Source organism: Pinus tabuliformis, chromosome 4_1 (genome assembly GCF_031772625.1).
Source record: "Pinus tabuliformis cultivar Carrire ecotype Pingquan chromosome 4_1, CPIR1, whole genome shotgun sequence".
Taxonomy (NCBI): domain Eukaryota; kingdom Viridiplantae; phylum Streptophyta; class Pinopsida; order Pinales; family Pinaceae; genus Pinus; species Pinus tabuliformis.
Window position 1 is genome coordinate 925,147,470 of NC_142303.1, and position 23,650 is coordinate 925,171,119.

The 23,650-nt window shown below is 37.2% G+C and overlaps 1 protein-coding gene across 1 annotated transcript in view; it reads right to left on the reverse strand.

Annotated features, from left to right (window-relative positions):
• Nucleotides 1-258: 258 nt before the first annotated feature.
• Nucleotides 259-23,650, reverse strand: part of LOC149179181 (uncharacterized) — a 30,092-nt gene continuing 6,700 nt past the window's right edge. The window contains exons 3-9 of the mRNA XM_089420554.1: nt 16,974-17,045; nt 11,435-11,499; nt 4,238-4,346; nt 3,800-3,912; nt 3,421-3,579; nt 733-834; nt 259-645 (exon numbers count right to left, since the gene is read on the reverse strand). Coding sequence (XP_089276680.1) covers nt 457-645; nt 733-834; nt 3,421-3,579; nt 3,800-3,912; nt 4,238-4,346; nt 11,435-11,499; nt 16,974-17,045 — 809 coding nt within the window. The 3' untranslated portion in view covers nt 259-456. The remainder of the gene's footprint in view (nt 646-732; nt 835-3,420; nt 3,580-3,799; nt 3,913-4,237; nt 4,347-11,434; nt 11,500-16,973; nt 17,046-23,650) is intronic.

The window sequence follows — 23,650 nt, forward strand, 5'->3', positions numbered from 1 at the left end:
CCAAGCACAAAAAAGAAGTACAAATTTCATCAGGGCATCTTTTCAGGCACACAAAGCAATGAGAATGGACCTGGATACAAATGTCACAGCCCCAGTTCCACCACAGGCCTGAGAATAAAATTTGAGCCCTATGACTAAGTAAATTAACTAAATGCCGTGGACTGAGAGTCCATTTCTACATTCACAGATTCCTTGTAATATCACATTTATGTTTGATAACAGAATTAACAAACAAGCACATCAGTTAGAGACAATCTATAATGCAAATGGAAGTAAACCATTGGAGATTATACTGTAGGGATCCAATTAAAGATAATTCTATCATCGTAGAATTGACCATATCAAACACTTTACAAACAATGGAATAGATCTTGGAATTACAAATGGGCAAAGTGCCAAAGAAAATATCAAATTACATGAATTTACAGGTTGAATCTCAATAACTTGTTAAAACTTCTAAGCTGCTGCTTCAGAATTTGGCACACCATTCTTCATTGTGCTCAGAAAATCAACAAGCCTCACAGGCTGAACAGAATCTGAACTTTTAGGATGCTTTTTTTCCCGGATATGGGTTCTACTTACCAATGAAGACCCTCCTTCCGTATCCTCCCACTTGGAAACCGTGTTAGATGCCAAGCCATAGAACTGATTGAAACAATCAATGTAAAAAATAAATCAAGAATATCAAAACTTAAAATATCAATATTAAAAGCCACCGACTATCAACACTACCTCACAAATGCCATGGAGCACCAGACGATGGAAAGGATCTTGAACTTCCAGAGTAAGGACTTGACCAGCTTCGGCACTTTTTACATATTCTAAGATCCTTTCCTGTCACATTCAAAATTTCAATATTAAGTGGTTTTTCCAACAACATGCTCACATGAGAGACATACAGACAGTTAATCCATGAACTTTTCTGTCCAAAAACCATTCAGCTTCTGTCAAAATTTGGTTTGCTTTTTCAGGCAACATTTCTTTTCTGTTTTTCACTGTCACGCACGTACGTTCACTACCTGCTCAATTTATGAATGCTAGTAACATCCATGTAATATCCCATCCCATAGACTATTCGGTCCCATGGAAATTTAATTAAAAATATATATATTCTCATCTCTTTCTCCCCATTTGGAGTGGATAATTTCCTAAATCTGTCAATGCTCCTCATATTTTAAATATTTTTTTATCTTTAATAGGTGCTCTCTGTACCTGTATTGAATAATTCTTTAATTTTTTTTCCATTAAAATAAATATATCCTAGGAAAAAATACTAGACACTTCCCCTCATTCTAAGGATGGTACCCAGGGTAAACCAGATTCTGCAAAAGCTTGAGGCTTTGTCAACACAACGCTCAAAGCAACTACAACAACATACTCTTTTAAGAGCTCCATATATCATTTGCAGGGATTGAACCTGGGTGAAAAGGATGACAATTATTCCTCCCACCCACCTGATCTATACCCAATTGACAATTCTTTAATCTGTCATCACTAATTTTGTGTTTTAATTTTTAAATACTTGCTATCATTGATATTAATCACAAGCACCATCAGGAAGATAAGACAAGACAAAGACGTTAATGTCCTACAAACCAATCTTGTAAATCTTTGTTACTTAATTTTGAACGACTCAGTTATCAGAGATAATGAACCATTATCATATTATTTGTCATTCTCCAATAAGAATCTAAGGTTAACCAGGAAGGAAGCAGATGCTTTCTTCACGGTTTTCTATCAGTGAGAGATGGCCACCTATGTTATGTGGTGATGTGTCACTAACATCAACCATGTATAAGAGCCCAACAGGAAAAATGATGTACTCAGATGCTTCTTAAGTTGCTTTACCCCCTGAAGCATTTACATGTTCCAATGGCCAATACGTGTGATAGATTGATAATTGTACAAACTCAATTCTGTTCAGCTTCTTCTCAATTGCTCTAGGCTCGCTTACAGACAATGCTACAAGATCATCTTGGATGATTGATACTTTAATACTTACTGTGTACTGCATTCGAGATAAATGATTTACACTTTTTATATTTTTACTTGTAATGCAATTATCAATGTTCTGTCAGTGAGATTTAGAAGAATAATGAAGTTCTATAGGGAAAATGAATTAGTACGGAAATTTACACTTGTTTTGCTTTTTTGAAAAAAGAAAGAGGATGAACTCCAACTTCATGACTAAGCTTCTGAAGTAACGGTAACTTGGTTCATGCACAAAACCCAACAATTGTAAATCCACTTAAAGCTACCTTTTGTTCTCCTTTCAAAAGTTGATACCAAATTATGAAGATTCAAGCGGTGTGACCGCTACCTCAGAATACCTCTACCTCCTGTTGAGAACAAGGACTACTGATCATTCAATGTAATCCCCTTTTGAGGGTCCATAGGTTCTTGCTCATTTTACTTGAATACCCACTCTAATATATTTTCTGACGATTTCTAGAGACATGAAAATGTTCAACCTTCTTTCAAGTTTGGCTATCAAGCTTATAAATTCCAGTCAAGATGACTACTAATTAAAATTGCACATCTGATATAATTTTCAACATATTGATAACCTCATCCAACTTTTCTTATTCTTCTTCTTGGAAAGGCATTGTCTAAATTTACGAATAGAACACAAGCATTTGCAAGTATCTAAGAAGTGGAACACATGTTGCCTGATCCAATTACAATCATTAACGAGAAATCAATAAACATACACTAGTGGTCAAATAAACTAATTTTATTGACATGGCAATCCATTCTTTTCATTACAGAAGCGAGTCTTGCTGCAGACCATAATCTTTAAGGGCAGGTATAGACATTGGCCCTTAGCAGTACAGTCAGTGAAATTTAGGCAAACACAACCAATGTAGGCCCCTATATATTAGAAGCCAATAACATTTTAAATTAACATTTCAATCCATCCAAAAACCTGAATCATCACCCTCCGGAGTATGGGCATATTTAACTGATTCATGCTGTAAATGTATGGGTTAGTTGAAACATCTCTCTGTGACTAGATGTTTACTAGTGATAGTCAGTTATGTTCCTTTCACATATTTATTTATGCCATTAGTTCAACGTCTTATCCATTCAAGTCAGACCACATTCAGTCCATGTATATGTGCTGGTGTAAACTGTTTTCTGTTGGAAGATTATAATGGTTCCCTGTTTCCAGAACCTTTGAAAGTGCCATTTCAGAAACCTGTCCAGGTTTTCCCATTTCAAATGACATGGTCTTGATTATATTTAGGATACAGAACAATTAGTGCACAATAGAAACATTTTTAACACAGATTCCCCAGCAAGTAATAGATGGAAATTATTCCAAAGATATTAGATATATACTCAGCAATCATTATGATGTGAATAATATTCGTAGGTATAATGCAGGATTGCATGATAGCAATGGCCATTGGCATGTACCTCAAAAGCTTCAACAAGTGGCAAATGTGAATTGCGCCGCAATGCCTCTCGTGCACGTCGGTCAACAGTGTGCCAGGCTTTCATGGCAGCCATACTTCCAGTAATGTTACTTTCATCCTTCTTTGGCCTTTCTTTTACTAAGGATTTTAGCATGTGTTCCTGCCAGGTATGTAAGCATTCCACTATTCAGAATTAATAAGATCTCAACAAAACATTGGTGGTCCTACTTTGCAATTTGAAAGGGACTCAGAAATTAGATTAGGAGAAAATAACATAGCTAAAATGACATGAGAGGCTGATGCAGCTATGTCCACTATAAGCTACAACCATTTGATTCCAAGATTATGATTGAATGATGGGGTGAAAAGAGTCGACACACCTCCTTATCCATATCCACATTGTTTCTAAAAGGCTCCCAGACAGCCATATCACTGACACAATCATTTCCTGCCCCTGTAATTCGCTCAAGTGGTGTCAAGGCATCCCTTTCACCTGGAGATATATCAAAGAAATAGAAACCCAATGAGGAGGAGTGATTGTAAACATGATACAAGTCTCAATAGATACAAGATGCATTTCAGTCCCATAGGAACAGGATGCTTTAAATTCAGCTTATAGTAGATTTTTTGTTTCCCTGTTCCCAACTTTCCCTTCAAGAAATATAAGTGTGAGTACATACTGTTCAGATGATTATAAATTGTTTTACATTTGTGAAGCTAATGGTTATCTTCATAGTAATATAAATTCATATGAAAAATCAACTGGATTGTAACTTCTATGATTTAGAAAGCACAAAATCACACTGAATTGATTATACCCCAAGGAGGTGGGCAAAAAAGCCCCCCTATTTCTTCTGCATCTAATGGAGGAGCAAGTTCCCTGAGGAGGCGATCATTTACCCATCGACAGTACCGGCGGTTACTGATCTGCCAGAACACAACAGAAAATAAATATAGTATATTCCGGGAATTGATGAAAGCCTAATCCAGTGAAATGAAGTATACATTCTGTTTGTAAAGAAAATACAAGTACACAACAATATATTGAGCTTTTATTCTCACAATTTCAGCTTCCAAATTAGCATCCACCAGTTTTGTTAAGGATTGTGATGATACATCGACAAACACATTCATGTTCATGATTATAGAACCATGATGAAGAGAAAAGACAATGCAAGTTAATCAATTAAGAATGTTAGAAGAACCAAACTTTTAGAGATTCCCTTGAATAAAAAGGAGATTTAATAAATCAGTATTATTAGAAATAAGAATAAACTTCAAACGCTTCTAAAATGTTTTAGAAGTCTATTAGTATATTGAAAAGGCAACTTGAAAGAAGAATACTACTAGCCTTTGGTAGACTAATTAACTTGTACTCATTACCAGAGGGAATTTACTCTGTTAGAGAATGCCAATGCCAAAATTATAAGTGGATTGAACATTTACTTGAGAAGAAAGAGTATAGGAAATAATTTTACTGTCGTCACAAACTACCAAAAACATAAGTGTAAAAAGGACAGAAGCCTCCCACAAGGTTGCGGATAACATATCCTTACCTTCCTGTTATTCGCTAGTCCACCAAACAAAAAAGACGACAGCATTTAAAGGGAAGAATATTAGCTTAAGTTTCCATATTCAGTACAACAACAAAACCAGTTCACCTATTTAATCATGTAATCAATTTGAAAAGTCTTCTTTTATAAATGATAATGTGATTCAGGAAGATAATAATACCATGTATGAGCATTAAAATTTCTGTGGTAAGATCATTTTATCCAACGAATGACCACAAAAGTATGTGAATGCGACTGAAGAATACAAACAGTATGATACAATGTTGGAGTGCAAGAGGATATGCTAGAAAATGCCAAAAATAATACAAAGAAGGAAACCTACATAAAAATAACATCAGAAGATATGTATTATAATAATCATAATAATCTATTTTTAAGGTCGCGGCCAAGCCAAACATCATATTGGTGTACGAGACCCCCTTGTTTGTGGGACAAAGGACTTGTCTCTGTGCTGTGATTTGACTGCTAAAGTCTATGGTGCTATACATATTCTACCCCCATCTGGATTTGAACCTGTAACCTCATATGAGGAAGCACATGTTCTTAACTATTAGGCCTACTCAAGCTGTGCAAATCATGACAAAGTTATACAAAACACTAAGTGAGTTTGTCCAAGACTGGAAATATGGACAACCCAACGCAAGAACCTGTAAAAAGAGAGAGATAGGACAATAGAGGCTGATGATGTCAGGGTCTCCTGAGTTTGAAGGCCAAAAGTGAGGGGGAAAATTGGGCACTCATGCTATCGTAGTCCGCAAGAACCATCGGGGTGCCCGAGTGCATGATGCTAGTGGGGATGTACAAGTGAGGGATACTCCTAGTATCCAAGGTCAAAAGAAGGAAACTCTAAATGGATCCCTAGTTGCTACTCTAGATCTAAGATGTAGTTTGACAAGCAACAAGTTCTCTATTTTGAATCTTTTGGAGCTAATCTATGCTAATCTATCTAATTCTCTTAGAACATGTTCCCTGATGAACAGACCGGCACCTTCAAACCAGTCTCAATAATATTGGGTGGTCTCTAGAAGATGCTTCTAGAGAAATCTGGAAGCGAGAGCAGCAAAGTGCAAGATAAGGACACCTCTCTCTCCCAGTGGCAGAGTCACTAAGAGATTGGACTCTATGAAGGAAAGAAGTTAAACGAAAAGGGTGGACTTCAAACTCTACTTGAATGATCGGTTGGGGAATCGTCCACTTACATCACATTATGCACCTAAGAATCAAGACCTGTACTCTCTCCAGCCTAGTCCAGTATGTCTGAAACAAGCTCCGTCCCTAGCTCTTGAATCCATAGAAAACTATGGGTCTGATAATCACCTCCATGAGTTAGGGTATGGTCAAGATGTCCTCAAACTATCCCTAAAAGCATTATCTCTTAATAAAGGCTAAAGCATTGTTACCCTTCTTTCAACAGGTGTACCTATATATTCATAGCAGCATTCTTAAACATCATTGTAAGCCCAAGGCCGTCAAAGCCATGTAACAATCATATGAGGCCTTGTAGGCATCCTAGACCTTGTGTCATGTTGAGTCAATATTGTTATCTTCACACCATGGTCGGTCCCTTTGAGTTTACTTTGGGTTCATTTCATCCTAGATAGGATAGGAGGTCCTTGAGTGAGCCTATATGTGGACTCGTGGTTTTAAAGGAGCCCTCCCTTTGTAGGGGTGATCGCCAATGTAGGGGCCAATCCAATCCATGTCAGGTGCACCTATGTCTTTCAACATGGCAATGATTTTATCAAGTTTGTAGGTGGCCTTGGCTTTGGTGTCATCCCTTAGATGTGGCAGACTCACAGTTAACAACATTTTCATGCTTCCAATGCAAAGTGGTCCTGGAAGTCAAAAAGTCAACAAGGACCCCAATTGCAGAGCTCAGTGAGAGTATGACATGCCACATGGAATTTTTCCATTTGGATGAGGCATTCTCAATTTATGGATGGTCGAAGGACGTCAACAGGGGTGCGCAGCTTTCCAAGGCCATAACAGGTGGAGTGTTGAGTCATTTTGGACATGTAGTTCATCCACAAAGAAACAGATCCATGTATCAAAAAAAAAATCCCTAGAGATCCAAGGTTTGACAAGCCAAATATTATTATTTTAATGGAGAAGGAAACTAGCCATTAGCAATGAAACTTATAAATTGCTAGCTCCTCCTCCCATTTGAGGTTATTCATGGTAAGATTATTTGATGTCATTAATAAAAGAAACCAATTTGCAAAAACATACTTTCATTGGTGTTCTTGAGTTGAATTGAGTTGAATTTTCTATGCTTTTCTTTCTTGATCTTGCACCTCTATCACTGTGCTTTCTGAATTTGTTTGCAAGTACAATTCTCTCATCACAAGATCAAAGTAGGAATCCATTGATGAATTAACGATTGCGTGGAAGTGAAGACAAACCTGACTAAAACCTTGCCCTTCAATAGCCACTAAAAATACACATTTCCAAGTGGTCCCAAAACTAATTCATATAGTCTCTAGTAGGGTCTCATATACGCAAATGTCACGGAGCCTACGAAACAATGCCTCCCTCGACACTGTGTCAAATTCTTTCCAGAAGTCTACAAAACAATTGTAAATCTTTAAAGAGCGATGACAAGCCTTCTCAATAATGGCTTGAAGTGTGAAAATATGATCAACCATCTAGTATTTGGGACAGAAACCTGCTTATCCCCCAACCCTAAGACGAGGGCTCTCCAACTCCTCAAAAATCCACAGGTATAAGACTGTGGCATAAAGCTTGGAGAATGTATGACCTACCATGATAGACCAGTAGTTGTTTGGATCATAATTGCTCCCTGATTTGTGGATCAGATGAATAATATATCTTGTCCATGATGGGGGAAGACTGAACAAACCACATGATTAAATAAATCAACAATATAGGAATCAAGGGACTAGACAGCATGCTTAGGGATTCCCAATATAGGAATTGCTCTCCCAATATACACATAGGTCTGATTGCTCTCCTAATGCCCCTATCAAAGAAAAGGTGCCAAGAAAGGGGGGAAAGGAGACACAGGTGGGAGGTTGTCCAAGAATACTGTAAAGGGAGGTGGTGTGGGGAAACATGATTTGGTGATCAAGTTAGAAGTGAAATGGTATGGGGTCAAGGAACAAGGATGCACCAAAAGGCTTTCAAGGAGTTTCAAAGGGCATCACAAAGTTCTCATTCCCTTCGAGAGAGAAATGCGTATTTTTTACAACGAAGGAGAATACAATATGTTTCACAAGGGTGGGGGAGGAAAATGGGTCGTGTGTGAGGGTGAGACGAAGTTGTTTATGGAGGGATTTGTATTCATCATCAAACCAACAATTCATGGAGCAAGAGCCAAGGGTAGGTTTATGGGTGTGATGACACATAGAATAGGTGTAGGAGTCAAGGGTTGCTCCCACGAGGATTGAGAAAAGTATCTCAAATTTGGCTATGGTTGTGTCTGATGACCGAAAGTGGGAAATTTGGGGGGTGGGGGAGGCAACTCCTTAAGGCAAGTGGTGTAAGATGTGGCATAATCTTCATAAAAAAGAAGGTGGTGCTACGGTTGGAAAGCGGAGAGGAAGAAGATAAGGAGGGCATGGTCTACCAAGAGGAGGCAAGAAGCTGAGAGGTGTTGAATATATGGGAGAAGGTTCTAGTTGACCAAGACATAGTCAACCACACTAGATCCCACACCTCCTAGTGTGGTTGACTAAAAGCTCCTAAGCCCAAAAAACAAGGGAGCTTGTTCAAAATCAATAAACCATGGAATTCACCCAATTGCAAGAGATGTCTTCTATAACTTGTAAGGGGTCCATTCTTGTCTTTCAAACTCCTATGAAGACCTGTAAACCAATGTTAATAGAACCAGCCGATCTGGCCGTTTTTGGCCCAAAACTAGTCTGAACCACACCTCTAAACCAACTAGTTCGAGATCAGTTCGATGCAGTTTGTACCTTCCCATGCCAGCATATAAACAAAACCAAAAAAAAAATCGCATGTTTTTTTTTTTTATTTTTTAATTTTTTCATTTGGTTGGCCTTCTAATTCTCTCCTAGACCAGCCTAATATTCAAGCCTACGGCCCTCAGCCTAATATTCGAGCCTATGATCCTAGTATTACTATGCAATTCATGGTAATGTTAAATTCTTAAAGTAAAAGTGACATTCTCCTTAATCTTTCATTTCCATCCTTTTACTTAAATTTTTAACATTACCATGAAATGACTCAGGATTTTTGAGAGTGGTTCCAACCTCATTGGATTTCATATGGAGAAAGTAGAATTTTAGATTTAACTCAAAATTCAGCAGACTTAACAATTTTTCAAGATTTCAAGATTGTGGGGATTGCAACATTTCCATTGGATTTTTGTATGTAAGGAACTAGTATTGAATAAATATCACCAATCCCTCTATGTATTTTGATGTTAGTGGCATTGGTTTTCGAACTCCTCTATCATGACTCTACTAAAAATGTATCCATCACTCAAACAAAATCTTGACTTGTGTTGCTACATTTTTTCAATTTTATTTCAATGCTTAGTTGGTTATATTGATGATGAAGATCCCAATATAGGCAATGATTTTGATGATTTGTTGTAGCATTATTTTTTCATGCTGGAGGCCATCTAGAGCCAATTTGTTGATGTATTTTCAGTTCAGGGATGGATTGCACTCAATGTTATTTTGCTTATGTGCACCCTTACATGCTATATAAATGAGAACTTTTATTTATTTGTGTATATACTATAAATGGTTTGGATTCATATGGATGCACATGTGCATGTGTGTGTGTGTGTGTTTTTCTTCAAAATTTGAATATTTATGTGTTTTTGGTCAACCGGTTTTTTCGTCTGGTTTTTTTACTGGTCCCTGGTCCACAAGGTTTTCCAGTTCGATCATCGGTTCAGTTGTGATAATATTGTCACAGACTCTACCTCTAGCTCCTAGAGGCAAAGTGTATCCTCGGCTCTATCATTAAGAGGTACATGTAGGCCTCTAGTGCTTACATTGAAAACACCAAGAAGAATGAACTCCCCAAGAGTTCAATAGAAGAAGATGTTTGCATAAATATCAAGGAAAGGGTCTCCCTCAAATTCACTATGTAGTGCAAAGTGCGACAAAACAGGGGGGGTAGCAAACTTCAATGTAGCTATCCTAGAGAAGGGAGTTGTCTTGATGGAACAAGTCCAGCATGCTCATTTAATAATGCCATTGTAACCCTGCTCTGGAGGTAGTCCCATATAACACATGCAACCCCCTTGGACCCTTTCGCTATTAGATCTAGTCTCCTATCAACATGACCATACCCAGGGTACCCATGGATCGGGGATGGGATCTAGATGGGGCTGGTGTGCGTCATTGTGAGGAAAAGGAGGTCATGGGACCCGATCACATTACAAAGTGTATCTGATGAGGGCCAAAATGCACCATTGCAATTCCAGCAGAAAATGGTGATGATGAGACACCTCCCCCTAGCATACTCACTGAATGAGACCATCACTTGGCCCGAAGATGGGAGTATCTCAAAGGGCCGAATCACAGATGATGGCCTTGAGATCACAAATAACTGCCCACTTCCCTTCTTTCCACACTGTTCTGACTCAGTCCCTGGGCAACTTGGGTTCCACCTGTTGGGATTTGGTTAGGTCAGGATTGAGGAAAATCCTATGGGCGGGATAGAGTTTAGCCTTCTCTTAGGTCTCTAAGTGTTCATAAACAGAGGAAGAGCATGGAGTTCGAGCCCATCCATGTGTTCTCATGACTGAGGTCCTTCATATCTAGGGTATCTTGAAGCAAAAGAGGTGCCTAAGCCGTAGGGGACCCAAAGGGACCACATGAGATGTAGCCCACATACTTTCAGACTGAGCTCCTGGGCTTGATGGAGGCATTGCTCATTCAGCATTTCCTGTATCATCCCTTCGACCATGGTAAGCAATGGAGGCTGCTCCCTTTTCAGGACCACTTCAACCCAAGAATCGAGTGTTTGCTGAAACAGAATCGTGCTAATGATGTGAAATGTCGACCAGTAACAAATAATTCTGAGGATAATCCAAACAGCACCGAAGACAATTCTCACCTCATAAAAGCAACAGCAAACAATACTGTGTATTTTAATTTTTAGATCCTGTTTATAAATGTTATCCAGCTAAATCCAAAGAGGGAAAAAAGGAATTTGTAGCTACTGATGATCTGTTGTGTTTATAGCTATCACTGCTCTACTTGTAAAAGCTTCACGGCAAACATCAAAATATCAAGAAATAAAACAAATAATGAGGATCTGAGTCTAAACAAAACATTCTGGTTCCTGCTGATAATCAATCCTCTTAAAAAGTACCATAATTTCTGGTCCCTTGCTTCATAAAAGTTTTCATCACTTAAGCTAAAAATTCCCAGTAAAAAATATCCACTTTTACATTTATAAATAATACAAATCCAATGAGGCACTGAACTACTAGCAAACCTGCAAAAGTTGGCGTAACCGTTGCTGTGCCTCTGTATTTTGATTTTCCTCTTCAGCATCTCGACCTTTCAAGGGCAAAAAAGAACTCATATCAATACAAAAGTGAAGTGCAGATATTGCAAGTGAACAGAAGGATTATGCAAAGAAAAATCATTTATTTGTCCAATAAAAAGAAGTTACAATGATGATTATTATTGCTTTTACACATCAAGAAATAGAAGGAAATAATTTTGTCCTGAACAAAATAGCTTATTGGATACTGAACATAGAAGTTTTTTATGTTTATTATTGACAAGTACTTTGTTTTGTCTAGTTACCGTGTTCAGCAATGTCTTTGATAAGGCTACCTACTAAACCCCTGCCTCTCCATCTATACTATATCTAAGATTCTGAATATTTCCCCCAATTGGTGTGATAGTCTCAGAGTATTACTTATAGATATTGGCCAAGACAAAGCCTTCCAGCATTGTGAGTTATCTTCTACCCTCCTATCCTCACATGACAAGCAGGTCTTATCCTACAAAAGTTTTAGGGTCAATCCACCTACTAATAAGACTCATTTATCATGGGGATTACTTTAAATTCTTGCACTAATCCATCTCTTCTTTGAATTGTAATCAGTTGACACTGACAGAGATTAGTCATTCTAGGTTGCCAGAGAGGATCTCTTTATAGTATCTTAACTGCTTGTCATCGTTGATGACTTTCTCTTCCACGTTTTATTGGCTACCATCCTTAATGCATATATGTGCTGATCTTTTGACCACAGGGAATAATGAATTCTGCACATAATCCATACCTGATTATCCAATCTATAAAATATTTTTCTAGTTTCTCTTTAGGAGCTAGTGATTTAGACAGGATTGTTCAACTATTACTAGCAGTCTTCAGTGCCACAGGTGTAATCTGTAATATGTATGATTATTACTTTTCCAGTTTCTCCTGCAAAATGTTAATTCCAGACATAACAGCTGTAAAAAATGACCGATAGTACTAGGATATTGGACAACTGTTTCCTTTATCCCTCGACACAACTTTGCGCCCTCAGATTTGTTTCCAAGGCTAAAGTATATGTTCCATCCATCCTACATTCTCTCTTCTATGCAGTGCTTTCAATTTAGGTCAGGAAGTGAATGAGACTTGTATGCTATACTTATTCTGCTATCTTCTTGTTGAACGTGAATATTGTCTCTGTACATAATTTAGTTATCACAACCTTGGTCTTTCTACATCCATAGATGGTTTTGATTATTGGCCAAATCGTCTAAGGACTTACAGTTGTTGTAGCATGTCACTGATATTCTGCAAGAGTGATAATAACTAGTAATGTTACTAGTATCCTTTGGATATCCTTCATCCTGCCAGAGTGCAGAGTAGAGTGGAAAAGTCGGGAGCGCCAATTTCCAAAAATCCTCAATCCTGCCAGAGTGCAGGGTAGAGTGGAAAAATCGGGAGCGCCAATGTCCAAAAATCCTCAGGAGCAGAGCATCCCAGGAGCATCTAAATATATTTATGTATTTATATGACAAATAAAGATATAACCAAAAAAAAAAACATGAAAACTGCCAAAATAGTTGCAGAATATATGAAAACATGAATATTTATACATCAACGAAGATAGATATGGCATCCATAGTACATTAATGATTAATAATTCAAGCATCAAACATCTAGAATCTAGATTTTAATGATGAACATCAAACCACTCCTTGACAAGCAATGTTCCATCATTGGTTATAACAAGATCCTCATCATTAGTATCATCCTTCATTCTTTGTCTCTTGTCTAGCCTTTGCTTCTACTAGCCAATTTTGATGAAACTGCCTTATCCAAGCCTAAAAATATGGTAGAGAAAGCTTAATATCCCTAATCAATGATTTTGACTTTAGTGAAGGGCACATTTTTGCTTAATCCATAACAAATGAGTTCAACAATCAACATTAGGATACATCCCAACCTAGATCCATCTTAATTGTGGATCTACCAAGCGCCAAGAGGGATCATGGCCATTTTTATTTTTATTTTTATTTTTTTTTAGGGATATTTCTATTTTGTTATTTTTATTTCTTTATTTTATTTTTAAAAAAATAATCTTTTCATTTAATTTAATTTTAAATTTTATTTCATTTTTTATTTATTTTGATTTAGTCAAAATGTTAAAGTTTAAACATTACATTACATTACAAATAAATAAGGTATGTTTCTATTTTGTTATTTTGTTATTTTTATTTCTTTATTTTATTTTGAAAAAAAATAATCTTTTCATTTAATTTAATTTAATTTTTTAAATTTTATTTCATATTTTTTTTATTTAATTTGATTAAGTCAAAATGTTAAACATTACATTACAAATAAATATAATTATTAATTTTATGTTTTTTATTTTATTTTATTTTATTTTTAGTTTTATGTAATTTGACCAAGTCAAAATGTTTATGGTACATTACAATATCTCCCTCATACCTTTTTTCTTTTAGATTTCATTTAAAAAATGTTATTAAATAAAACTAAAATAAAATATTTTGATTTTGAAATGAGTTTGGGTTTTTGGGCATCTGGTATTGATGATAAGCCATGGTATTAGTCCATGATATCGTAACAAAGCTTATTTATAAGTTAATAATATCAAGGGTGTAAGTATTAATTTTTTATGTGCTTATTAATTAAATTTAAATATGGTTACATAATTATTATTTTACACCACTACATCTCCCCCATACGTCTATTTTACACCACTATATATTTATAAAATATTTTAAAAAATGTTGACATACAATCTTTCTTACATTACATCTAACTCCTACACATTTTCCCCATACTGGGCTGTAGAGAGCTTCTGGGCGCAATAAAACTTGGTGCTCTTAATTAAATGTCAATCACATACCCTCATACATCATAGAATTCAATGGAAATGTCACAATCCCATCAATCTTGAAATCCTGAAAACTGTTGAGGCTGCTTAATTTTAAATGGGATATGAAATTCTAATCTCTGCATATGAAGTCTGATGAGGTTGGAACCACTCTCAAACATCCTGAAACAATTAATATTAATGTTTTAAGTAAAAGGATCCAGGAAGCATGGTTCCAAGTATATGGAGCGTCCTTGAGAGCACCCTGCCCCCAAATTGGCAGAGAGCTTGCCCAAAAGTTCTGGAGCACACTCCCAGAGGTGTTCCTTGAGCACACCTGCTCAAAGCATGGTTCCAAAGCCCAGGGGACTTCTGGCAACATTGCTTCAAACATTGGTCGAGATATCAATGGGGAGACCAAATGGTGTAAAGTATAAGGGACAATACTGTATCATGCATTTAATATTTATCCATTTACCTACTATTTTAATTCTTGCCCGACTGTTTTGTATACCTTCTGTTGTGGTGAACAGTCCAAAGTTTCCAATTTCTTCTAGTCATTTTCATAAATTTCCTCTTACTATGGTGATAAAAGCTTCTCTACTGTCAACAAAGCAGCATATTGTATTCTCTATGTCTCAGCATTCTTCAGCTAAGCTAAGCAATAAAGCCATTTATTGCAGAGTGGTTCTTCTTCAGCCCGTGTATTGGTTTTCTCCTGATACATGTGGGCCTAATAGTTAAGAGCATGTGTTTCCTTCTAAGAGATCACAGGTTCAAAACCGGGGGGTAGAGTATGTGTGCCTTCGTAGACTTAGCAGTCAAATCCCTGCGCGGAGGTGGGCTCCCTTGTCCCACAAACAAGGGGGTCTCATACACCAATTTGGAGTTTGGCTTGGCCGTGATCTTAAAATTGGATAATAATATTAATTCTATTTTCCATAATATGATACTAGTAATTTGAGTTATATCACCATTTTTGAAGATAGATATAATAGGATTTTCTGTCCATATTTACAGGAACCATTCCCTTAATGTCCAGGTGAGGACGTCAAGAATTGGTCCATCATTATTTTTATTTTAATATTTGCTTGTAGCCCTTCAATCCATTCATGATACAGTTTTCTGTGAACATATTCTTACGTTTTGATTCAAAAAGGGGCAAGGCCTTTCTTCTTCATCTACAGATATAGATATACTTAATCTAGGTAATAATTCCACTGTTCAGATGAGTTGCTCGCTGTCTACTTATCAAAAGGGCTATGGGGTTGCTTTTATATGCATGGAGTTTTTCATAGTTTATTTAAGCATAAGCCCGCCCTTCTGTTTTTATGGTTCTCTTGTACCCAGTAATTAGCTTTAGACATTTATTTCATTCAAATTTCCAAAAACAGGGAAATGACACATCTACAAATAGATTTATGAGTATAAAGAAAAACTTTTAAATACATACTGTGCCTATTGCATGGGCAGAAACTTCCAAATTTTCAATTTTTTAAATTGCTTACCAGCATCTAATTTAGGAGGACATAAAAGAACAAAATTAGTTTTTACATTACTGAGAATGCATTTTCCTGCTTGAATATGCCAGGAAACGTTCCCAGAAATTTCACAAGAGTTTCCATGCCAGAAAACATTTTGCTAAATATCTATTTCACCAACTAAAGTCTTTGTTTATTCTTGAAGTTTGGCCATGTGGTTTTGACCATTTTCAAATGTCTCTTAGTAGTAGTATGTCTATGTTTATATGTGTTTCTGACATATCATGTCCCTTCCTGGTAGGGTATCTTTTAAAGTTCCAGGCCTTTATCAGTCCCTTTACAAAGATTATGAATGCAAATCTACCCTCTTTTCTTGTCTTCCCCATTTTGTAGATTTGTCATCTTAATTCCATTAAGTCCTCTCGTATCAGAGATGTGAACTGGGATTTAGCTAGAAGAAGAAATTGAACCAAATTTTTCAACATCTCATTATTAACAATCTTGGCAATGACCAGCTTCCTATTAAACATCAGAAATAAATATTACAAATCGTTCAACCCTGCAAACAAAGCTTCATATAATAAGTGTGGATTCCGACCATAAACTCTGATAAACTAAAATTAAATGAGCAACGTGAATGTGACCCATCTTATGCAGTATAATGAAGACAACACAATATTGATAACAGTCCCAAACTTGGATTTCAGAAACATAGAAGCAATTGCTTCTGAATGAAACTTCAGTTCATCTTTAATAGATAAGAAATACAGAAGAGGTATCAACCAGCACTCTTTATGAGTGGAGTTAACCATCCGGCATACTTTGCAGTAAGGATATGACCAATTTAACCAAGACAAAAAAATGGCCAAGCAAAAAGAACTTCAAAACATGGAACATCCAAGTTTCCTGTAAAGAATAATTATGTATGCAGGAGAAATAAAATACAGAAAAGATAAAACATTGACAATTTCATCAATTGAAACAAAATCTACAACTATGCATTCAGCCATCAGTAAACAATCTAAAATAAAAACCACACTTTGATATCAAAGGATGAGATCTGAAACAGAAACCACATGGTCAAATATACCCTAAAAGATTCAGAAACTCTGTGGTTACACATCCAAATGCCAAAACTGCAGGCCATAAATGACATTTCTAATGAGTATCAAGGTTACACTAGACAAATAGGAATTTATGAACTCACCAGATGATCCACGTCTACGCCGTCCACTGAATTTCTTCTTGCTTACAATTGTGGCACGCTGTTCTACACTCCCTGTAAAAAGATTACAGAGATTATGACCACTTGCAACAGAAAGCTACCCATCAATTAGCAAATAAAGTACAATTTTAAAATCATTAACATACCTAACAATTAGACTTGTATGCAAACTTATCAAATGGCAATAAGAGGGACCTAAATTTGATTATGGAAGTTATTTTTGAACTTTTATCAATGTGTGTTCACTGTTAATGTTAATTTCACGTTAAGCTTTGCAATCAGATATATTTTAATCACTGACAATTACAATAAAGCTTTATTTTCATAAAAGATCAACCATGTAAAATGCAGATCTACCTCAATGTTTAATAGCAATGCTATCAGAACCAGTGGAACTGGCGTCAACCGGTTTGACCTCCAAACCAGTCTGGTTCATGGTCTGAAACCAGACATGACCGAACAGACCTTTTCTCACCAAACCAGCTGGTTTCGTACAATGCAACCGAGGATGTTTCAAACATTTTTTTTTTGAAAGACAAATTTTAGTGGAACCTAATATTCAAGCCTAGGGCCCTATTATTGCTATGCAATTAATGGTTATAATTTTAAATAAAACGATGAAAATGAATTTAAGAACTTAACATTACCATTAATTGACTTGGGATGTTTAAGAGTGGTTCTAACATCATTGGATTTCATGTGGAGAAAGTAGAATTTCAGATCCCACTCATAATCCAGCAGACTTAACAATTTTTCACATTTCAGGATTAGGAAGATTGCAATTAGATTTAGTCATGTATGAGGATAATGGGACTAGCATTTAATCAAGAGTACCAATCCCTCTGTGTACCTTGACGTTAGTGGCATTGATTGTTGAACTCCTTTGTCATGACCCTAGTAAAAATGTACCCATCACTCAAACAAAATCTTGACTAGACATGTTAAGCATTTTCTATCTTATTTCCATGCTTACAGGGTGATATTGATGAAGAAGATCCCAATATAGGCAATGATTATGATGATATGTAGATATTTGTTGTAAAATGAATTTTTTTGGATGCTAGAGGCCATCTAAAACCTGTTTGTTAATGTATTTTGGTTCAGAGATGAATTGCACAGGGTGCTATTTTGGTTATATGCACCCTTGCTATATAAATGAGAACTTTTGCATATTTGTGTATAAATGGTTTGGATTCATATGGATGCATGTGAATATATATGTTTTTCTTTAAATTTTGAATATATTATGTATTTTTGGTCAACCAGTTTTTTGGTCCAGTTTTTTTACCCGTTCAAGTCCAATTCTGATTGGTTCCCGATTTGGGGATCTATGGGTTCAGTTCTCATAACATTGTTTAATAGCTTATATTTTCCATTTGGACACATTTTTGGAGACAACCATATACATTTGCTGAATTTTCATATAGTAATTTCAATAGGGTTTAACAGAATGATGAATCCTTTCACAATATGCCAACATCATTTCACCTAACTTTTATGATAAGAAAAGTGAACCAAAGGAACCCGTGGACTCCTTGACACTGGCTGGATCCGGGGGCTCAAAAAGAGCCCATGTCACAGATAGCTCAGATTCTGACAAAGATGTCCCCCATGTGGGACATGAACTGGCTTTGGTTCTTGTTGACCCAAATACAGATGGCTGGCAAAAAGTGCATAGGCCGAAAGGCAAAAGAGAAAAGATCTACACTTAGTCAGCCTTATATTTCTTCATGCCCCTTGTAGTTTATTGCTTATTTTTCTGCGACTCCTTGTCATTTTGATTTTATGGACCTTCTTGTTACTTTCAGCTCATTTTTTGTTCTCGTCTTGTACTTGGCCGATCCTATTTGCATACACACTAAGTGTGTCTACAAAATGTAATTTTTATTTTCATTAATAGTAATTATGGTTTTTTTCTCTGGTACAAAAAAAAAGTGAACCAAAATTTATTTTCCAAAGTTTACCCAATTATAAAATAATTATCAAGTACGGCACTAAAAAACAATAAAAATGTTAACATGAATACCTTCATAGTTGACATTGTTGGAACTTGAAATGTATGAAACAGGGATCAACTTATGAAGCTACTGAAGAAGCCATGATAAGGGTGATGCAGGCCAACTAGGTGAAATAAAGCAATTCACAGTTAACCTCTAGCTTCTTATGCTATGTGTACGAGCATTTGAGAAATTGAACTCTCTACCCTCATTAAGGGCAAGGGATACAAACCCAGCATGTGAAGCTCCTTCAATCAGCACTAGCATCCTCATAGATCATTTGATCCATAAAATAAGGGACTTATAGCCCACTTGCTTGACCAACATGGATCCTTTGTGGGGTTCACTGTACAAGGATCTCTTTTCTTCTGCCCTGTACAAGGATCTTTGTTCTTCTCTGTTCTTTTGATGGCTGTAAGCCCTAATCTCAATGTAACCTCTCTCTGCATTAATTGGCTGGCTCCTTTCCTGTATAATTTACAAACAAGATGGCAAACAACTCTTGAGCTGTAACTTGTAAGTCTCTCCTTTTACCAATAGGTTCAACAATGGAGCAGCCCACTCTGTTTTTTTATTGCCAGCAAGGAGATAGACTCTGATCTTTGCAACCCACTAGTCCAGCACTCTAACTTCTGAACTGGGAAACAAGGCATGAAGGTGAAAACATTTACTACTTTTGTTGAAAGGAAGGCAAGATCTGCATAAGTTCCATTCATGAATGCTAATATGAGTCACCTCTACAGTACACTTTTTGAAAGTGTGGCAGGATCAACTGCATAATTTGGATTCTTGTCTCAACACAATTATTTAAAAGACTACGCATAGGACATTTGCCTCCATGATGGTTGAATTTTAAAACCATCTCAAACATTTTCCTTTTCTTTTTTTGTGCAAGAGAGGGTAAATTCATTTAACAAAAAAAATTTACTTGCCAATGGCAGTCATCAAACACTGCATATGGCAATCCAATGGATATGAGTTCAACTTTCCCTAGCAACAATATATATTTTTTGCTGGATGACAAAACTGTATCCAATGCAATGCCAAAAGAAAACAACACAATCTGTTGAATCCTTTGCCTGTAAAACTATAAGTTGCTACAAACAGAATACAATGCACAAATTAAGGATACCCTTGTTTATATCCAACACACATTAGAATAAAATTGTGCAGGCATCCTCAACACCTTCATGCAAGGCTAATAACTCAACAATAACCTTCACAATACAGTCAATGGAAACTAATCAATCTCTTTCATAATGGATCTCTGTTTTACGTGCATCACATTGACAAGAATGCCTTACATGTATCCACCTTGACAAGGAAAGTAGAAAAATAAATACTATGCACAGAACGCAGAATCAATGGTTTTCTCATCTGAAATATCTAAATGGACTTCAAGCAACAAGCAACAATTATTTCAGTGATTTTCAAGTGGTAGGGTTCTCAACAACAATTAACTGCAGCCCTAACCAGAAAGTCAACGTTGGTCAAAGCAACTACAAAATGTCCTCCAAGCAGCTCGGTCAATAGCAGATAAATTCAGCCTTCCAAGAGGGTCAAAGTCAGCCCAAAACAGTTCGGTCAAACTAATCAAAGGAGAGAGAACACAGTTGTAAATTTTGCAATCAAATCTGAAGTCAAACTGGTCAAACTATCCCAATCACCTTGATTTTGTGCCAATGAGTGCGGCCTCCAAAAATCGAAATTTTGCCCAAGAAAACACAATTAACGTTGGTCAAACGCACCCTTGTTAACGCTATCCTGTTTTCCTGAAATTCGGCTAGCAAACAAACCCAGAATGCGTCCTTATTTCACAAGTGCGAAGTAGAGAAGGTTGTCTCCAAGTTGTACGAACCAATCAAGAGAGGAGAGAGAGAGAGATATGTGATGAGATGAGTGATGTCCAAATGAGGAGAGGTCTCACTCCTATTTATATGCTTCGATGAGGGTGAGGAGACACATTTGTTGGGCTTATGAGCCTACATTTCACTGACGCCGACATTGACAATTTGCGTATGAGAGAGAATAAATTCAAAATTCCATTTCTGCTTGTCAAAACAAGATGATCTTTATATCAAAATTGGACCTTTCGAAAAGAGGAATCCAATGTAATAATCATTTCCATCATCTGAGTTGTCCCTAAGGTGGAATTTGCCCTAGTTGCCAATTTTAACACTCCCTCGCAACTAGGGAGAATTCCACCAGTCAATCCATCTGTCATCATCATGCCATCATGTACCATCTCTATCATCATTGCTCTGCTCAACCATGAAGTAATAATGAAGAAGTGATCATGAGTGAGTCATAAGACCTTACCACTCTGCATTGAAAAAAGTCAGTCCTTGATCCCAAATCAAGTTGTTGAACACCATGCATCCTAGTCATAAGGAGTATGGCAATACACAATATGTCCATCGGTAATTCTATGGTCCCTAACCATCTTTTCCCAACTCATTGGCCAGATGAGAGGAACTTCCCATGAGTCCCAAACTCCATGGGTAGGATGTGTGCTAGGGCATTAGCAGGAGAAGGTGAACCACTCATCCTGCTCATATGGCATAGGAGAAGGTGAACCACTCATCCTATGCATATGTCAATCGTAGAGGAAGGTGAACCACTCACCCTACATACATGTGTCCGCAATCGTGGGGGAAGATGAACTACTCACCCTACACACATGTCAACCATCATGGGGTATCACAGGGGAAGGTGAACCACTCACCCTGTATCTAGCGCACCACTAGGAGAAGGTGAATCGCTCACCCTATGGTCGCTCATAGCTCCAAAAAGTACCTCAAGCCCCTAGGAGCTCCTAGAGCTCTGTGTCCAACTCATACAGGACCCTCATAGGAGGGTCGTTTCACGACTCCAAGTCTCTCTCGAAAGGTTAAGAATTTGACCTTCCCCAAAGGCTTCGTGAGAATGTCTGTGACATGCTCATATGTTCTAATGTGTTGGAGCCTTATCGCTCCCCATTGTACCATATCCCAAATAAAGAGGTACTTGAAACCAATGTGCTTGGAGCAATCGTGGAGCATGGGATTCTCTGATAGGCGAATCCCACTCTGGTTGTTGCAAAATATCACAGTGGTATCCAGCATCTACTCAAATAGCTCACTGAAGAGCTTCCTCAACCAAGCAGCTTCACAACATGCCATGCTCGCAGCAATGTGCTCGGCCTCGGCAGTGCTTAAAGCAACCGATTTATGCTTCTTACTCATCCAAAATAATGAAGCAAGCCCCAAAGAGAAGCAGCACCCAGACATGCTCTTACAATCCACCACACTGCCAGCCCAGTCAGCATCTAAATATCCATGTAGCTTCAAATTCCCGTTAGTATATCTCAATCCATAGTGGATTGTGCCCCAGAGATATCTCAAGAGATTCTTACCAGCAATCCAATTAATGTGATGAGGCTCGACCATAAATTGACTCAACATGTTCACAGTGAAGCATATGTCAAGAGGGGAGTTGACCAATAACATCAGAGCCCACACAAGTTGACAATATTCAGAAGGGTTCGCTAATATGGGCCCAACAACACTTCCACATAGCTTCTTGAAGTTGAGTTTCATCGAAGTAGATACGGACTTGAAGTCCACCATCCCACATCTCTCAAATAACTTCACAATGTCTTTTGAGTTTCACTTGAGGGGAATGGTCCCCTTGTATGTTTTCCAACTGCATAACCCTAACAAACATCTTCATGATCTAAGTTGAATTCAGGCATACATGTGACCATCTTCCTTGCATCAGGTAAGGCTTTAAAATGAAGTTGTGCAAATCTTTGGTGCCATAATTTGGATTGAAGAGAAGTATTGCAAGTCATTGCTCCCAACGGACTTCCTCCAACCTGATAGAGACCTTCGACCCTGAATGAGTGAATGCATCTCTTGGGTTCCTTTGCCAAACACGAACTTTCCCATCAATGAACGTCACCTTGAAACCTCTGTCTTCCATCGTAGAAATAAAGACCAGGTTCTTTTTCAGATCAGGTACATACAGACCTTGATCTAAGTGAAGAGTAATAGTCCCAATTCCTTTCACGGGATAAGTGACATTATCCCCAGGTATAATATCCATATTTGTCTTCTTTTCAATCAAGTTAGAGAGAGCTTTTTTGTACCCAGTGAAATGCCTTGAGGCACCACTATCAATCAACCAATGATCCAATGTATCCGGAGGAGAGGTAGTGGTGAGGGTAGAAATAAGATAAAATCCCTTTTTCTTTACAACATTAACTTCTTCATACCTGGAGTTTCTCGACTTCTTGGGAAGACGACCATTTCCATTTCGAGTAGCGAGAGCATTCCTCTTTCCTTTGTTGTTGAACCTATTGTTCCTTTGATTGCCATTTCCCTTGAAGTTGTTGTTATGGTTGTCATCATCTCTTGGAGTATCCTTCTTGTGAGGACACTCTCTAGCGAAGTGGCCAAACTTGTTACAATTGAAGCATCTTCCTTTTCTTCCTTCTTTGAATCCCGACTTGAACCCTTGACCTTGATTTCTTGGACTAGCGTTGTTCTTCCTTTTAGAATGAGCAGAGAAGGCGATAGGATTGTTTCCATTTGAGGGCTTGTCTCTTTCCATCATCCTTATTTCTTCTTGAGTGCATCTAGCTAATAATTCATCAAATCCCGGAATCCTGTCATTGTTGAG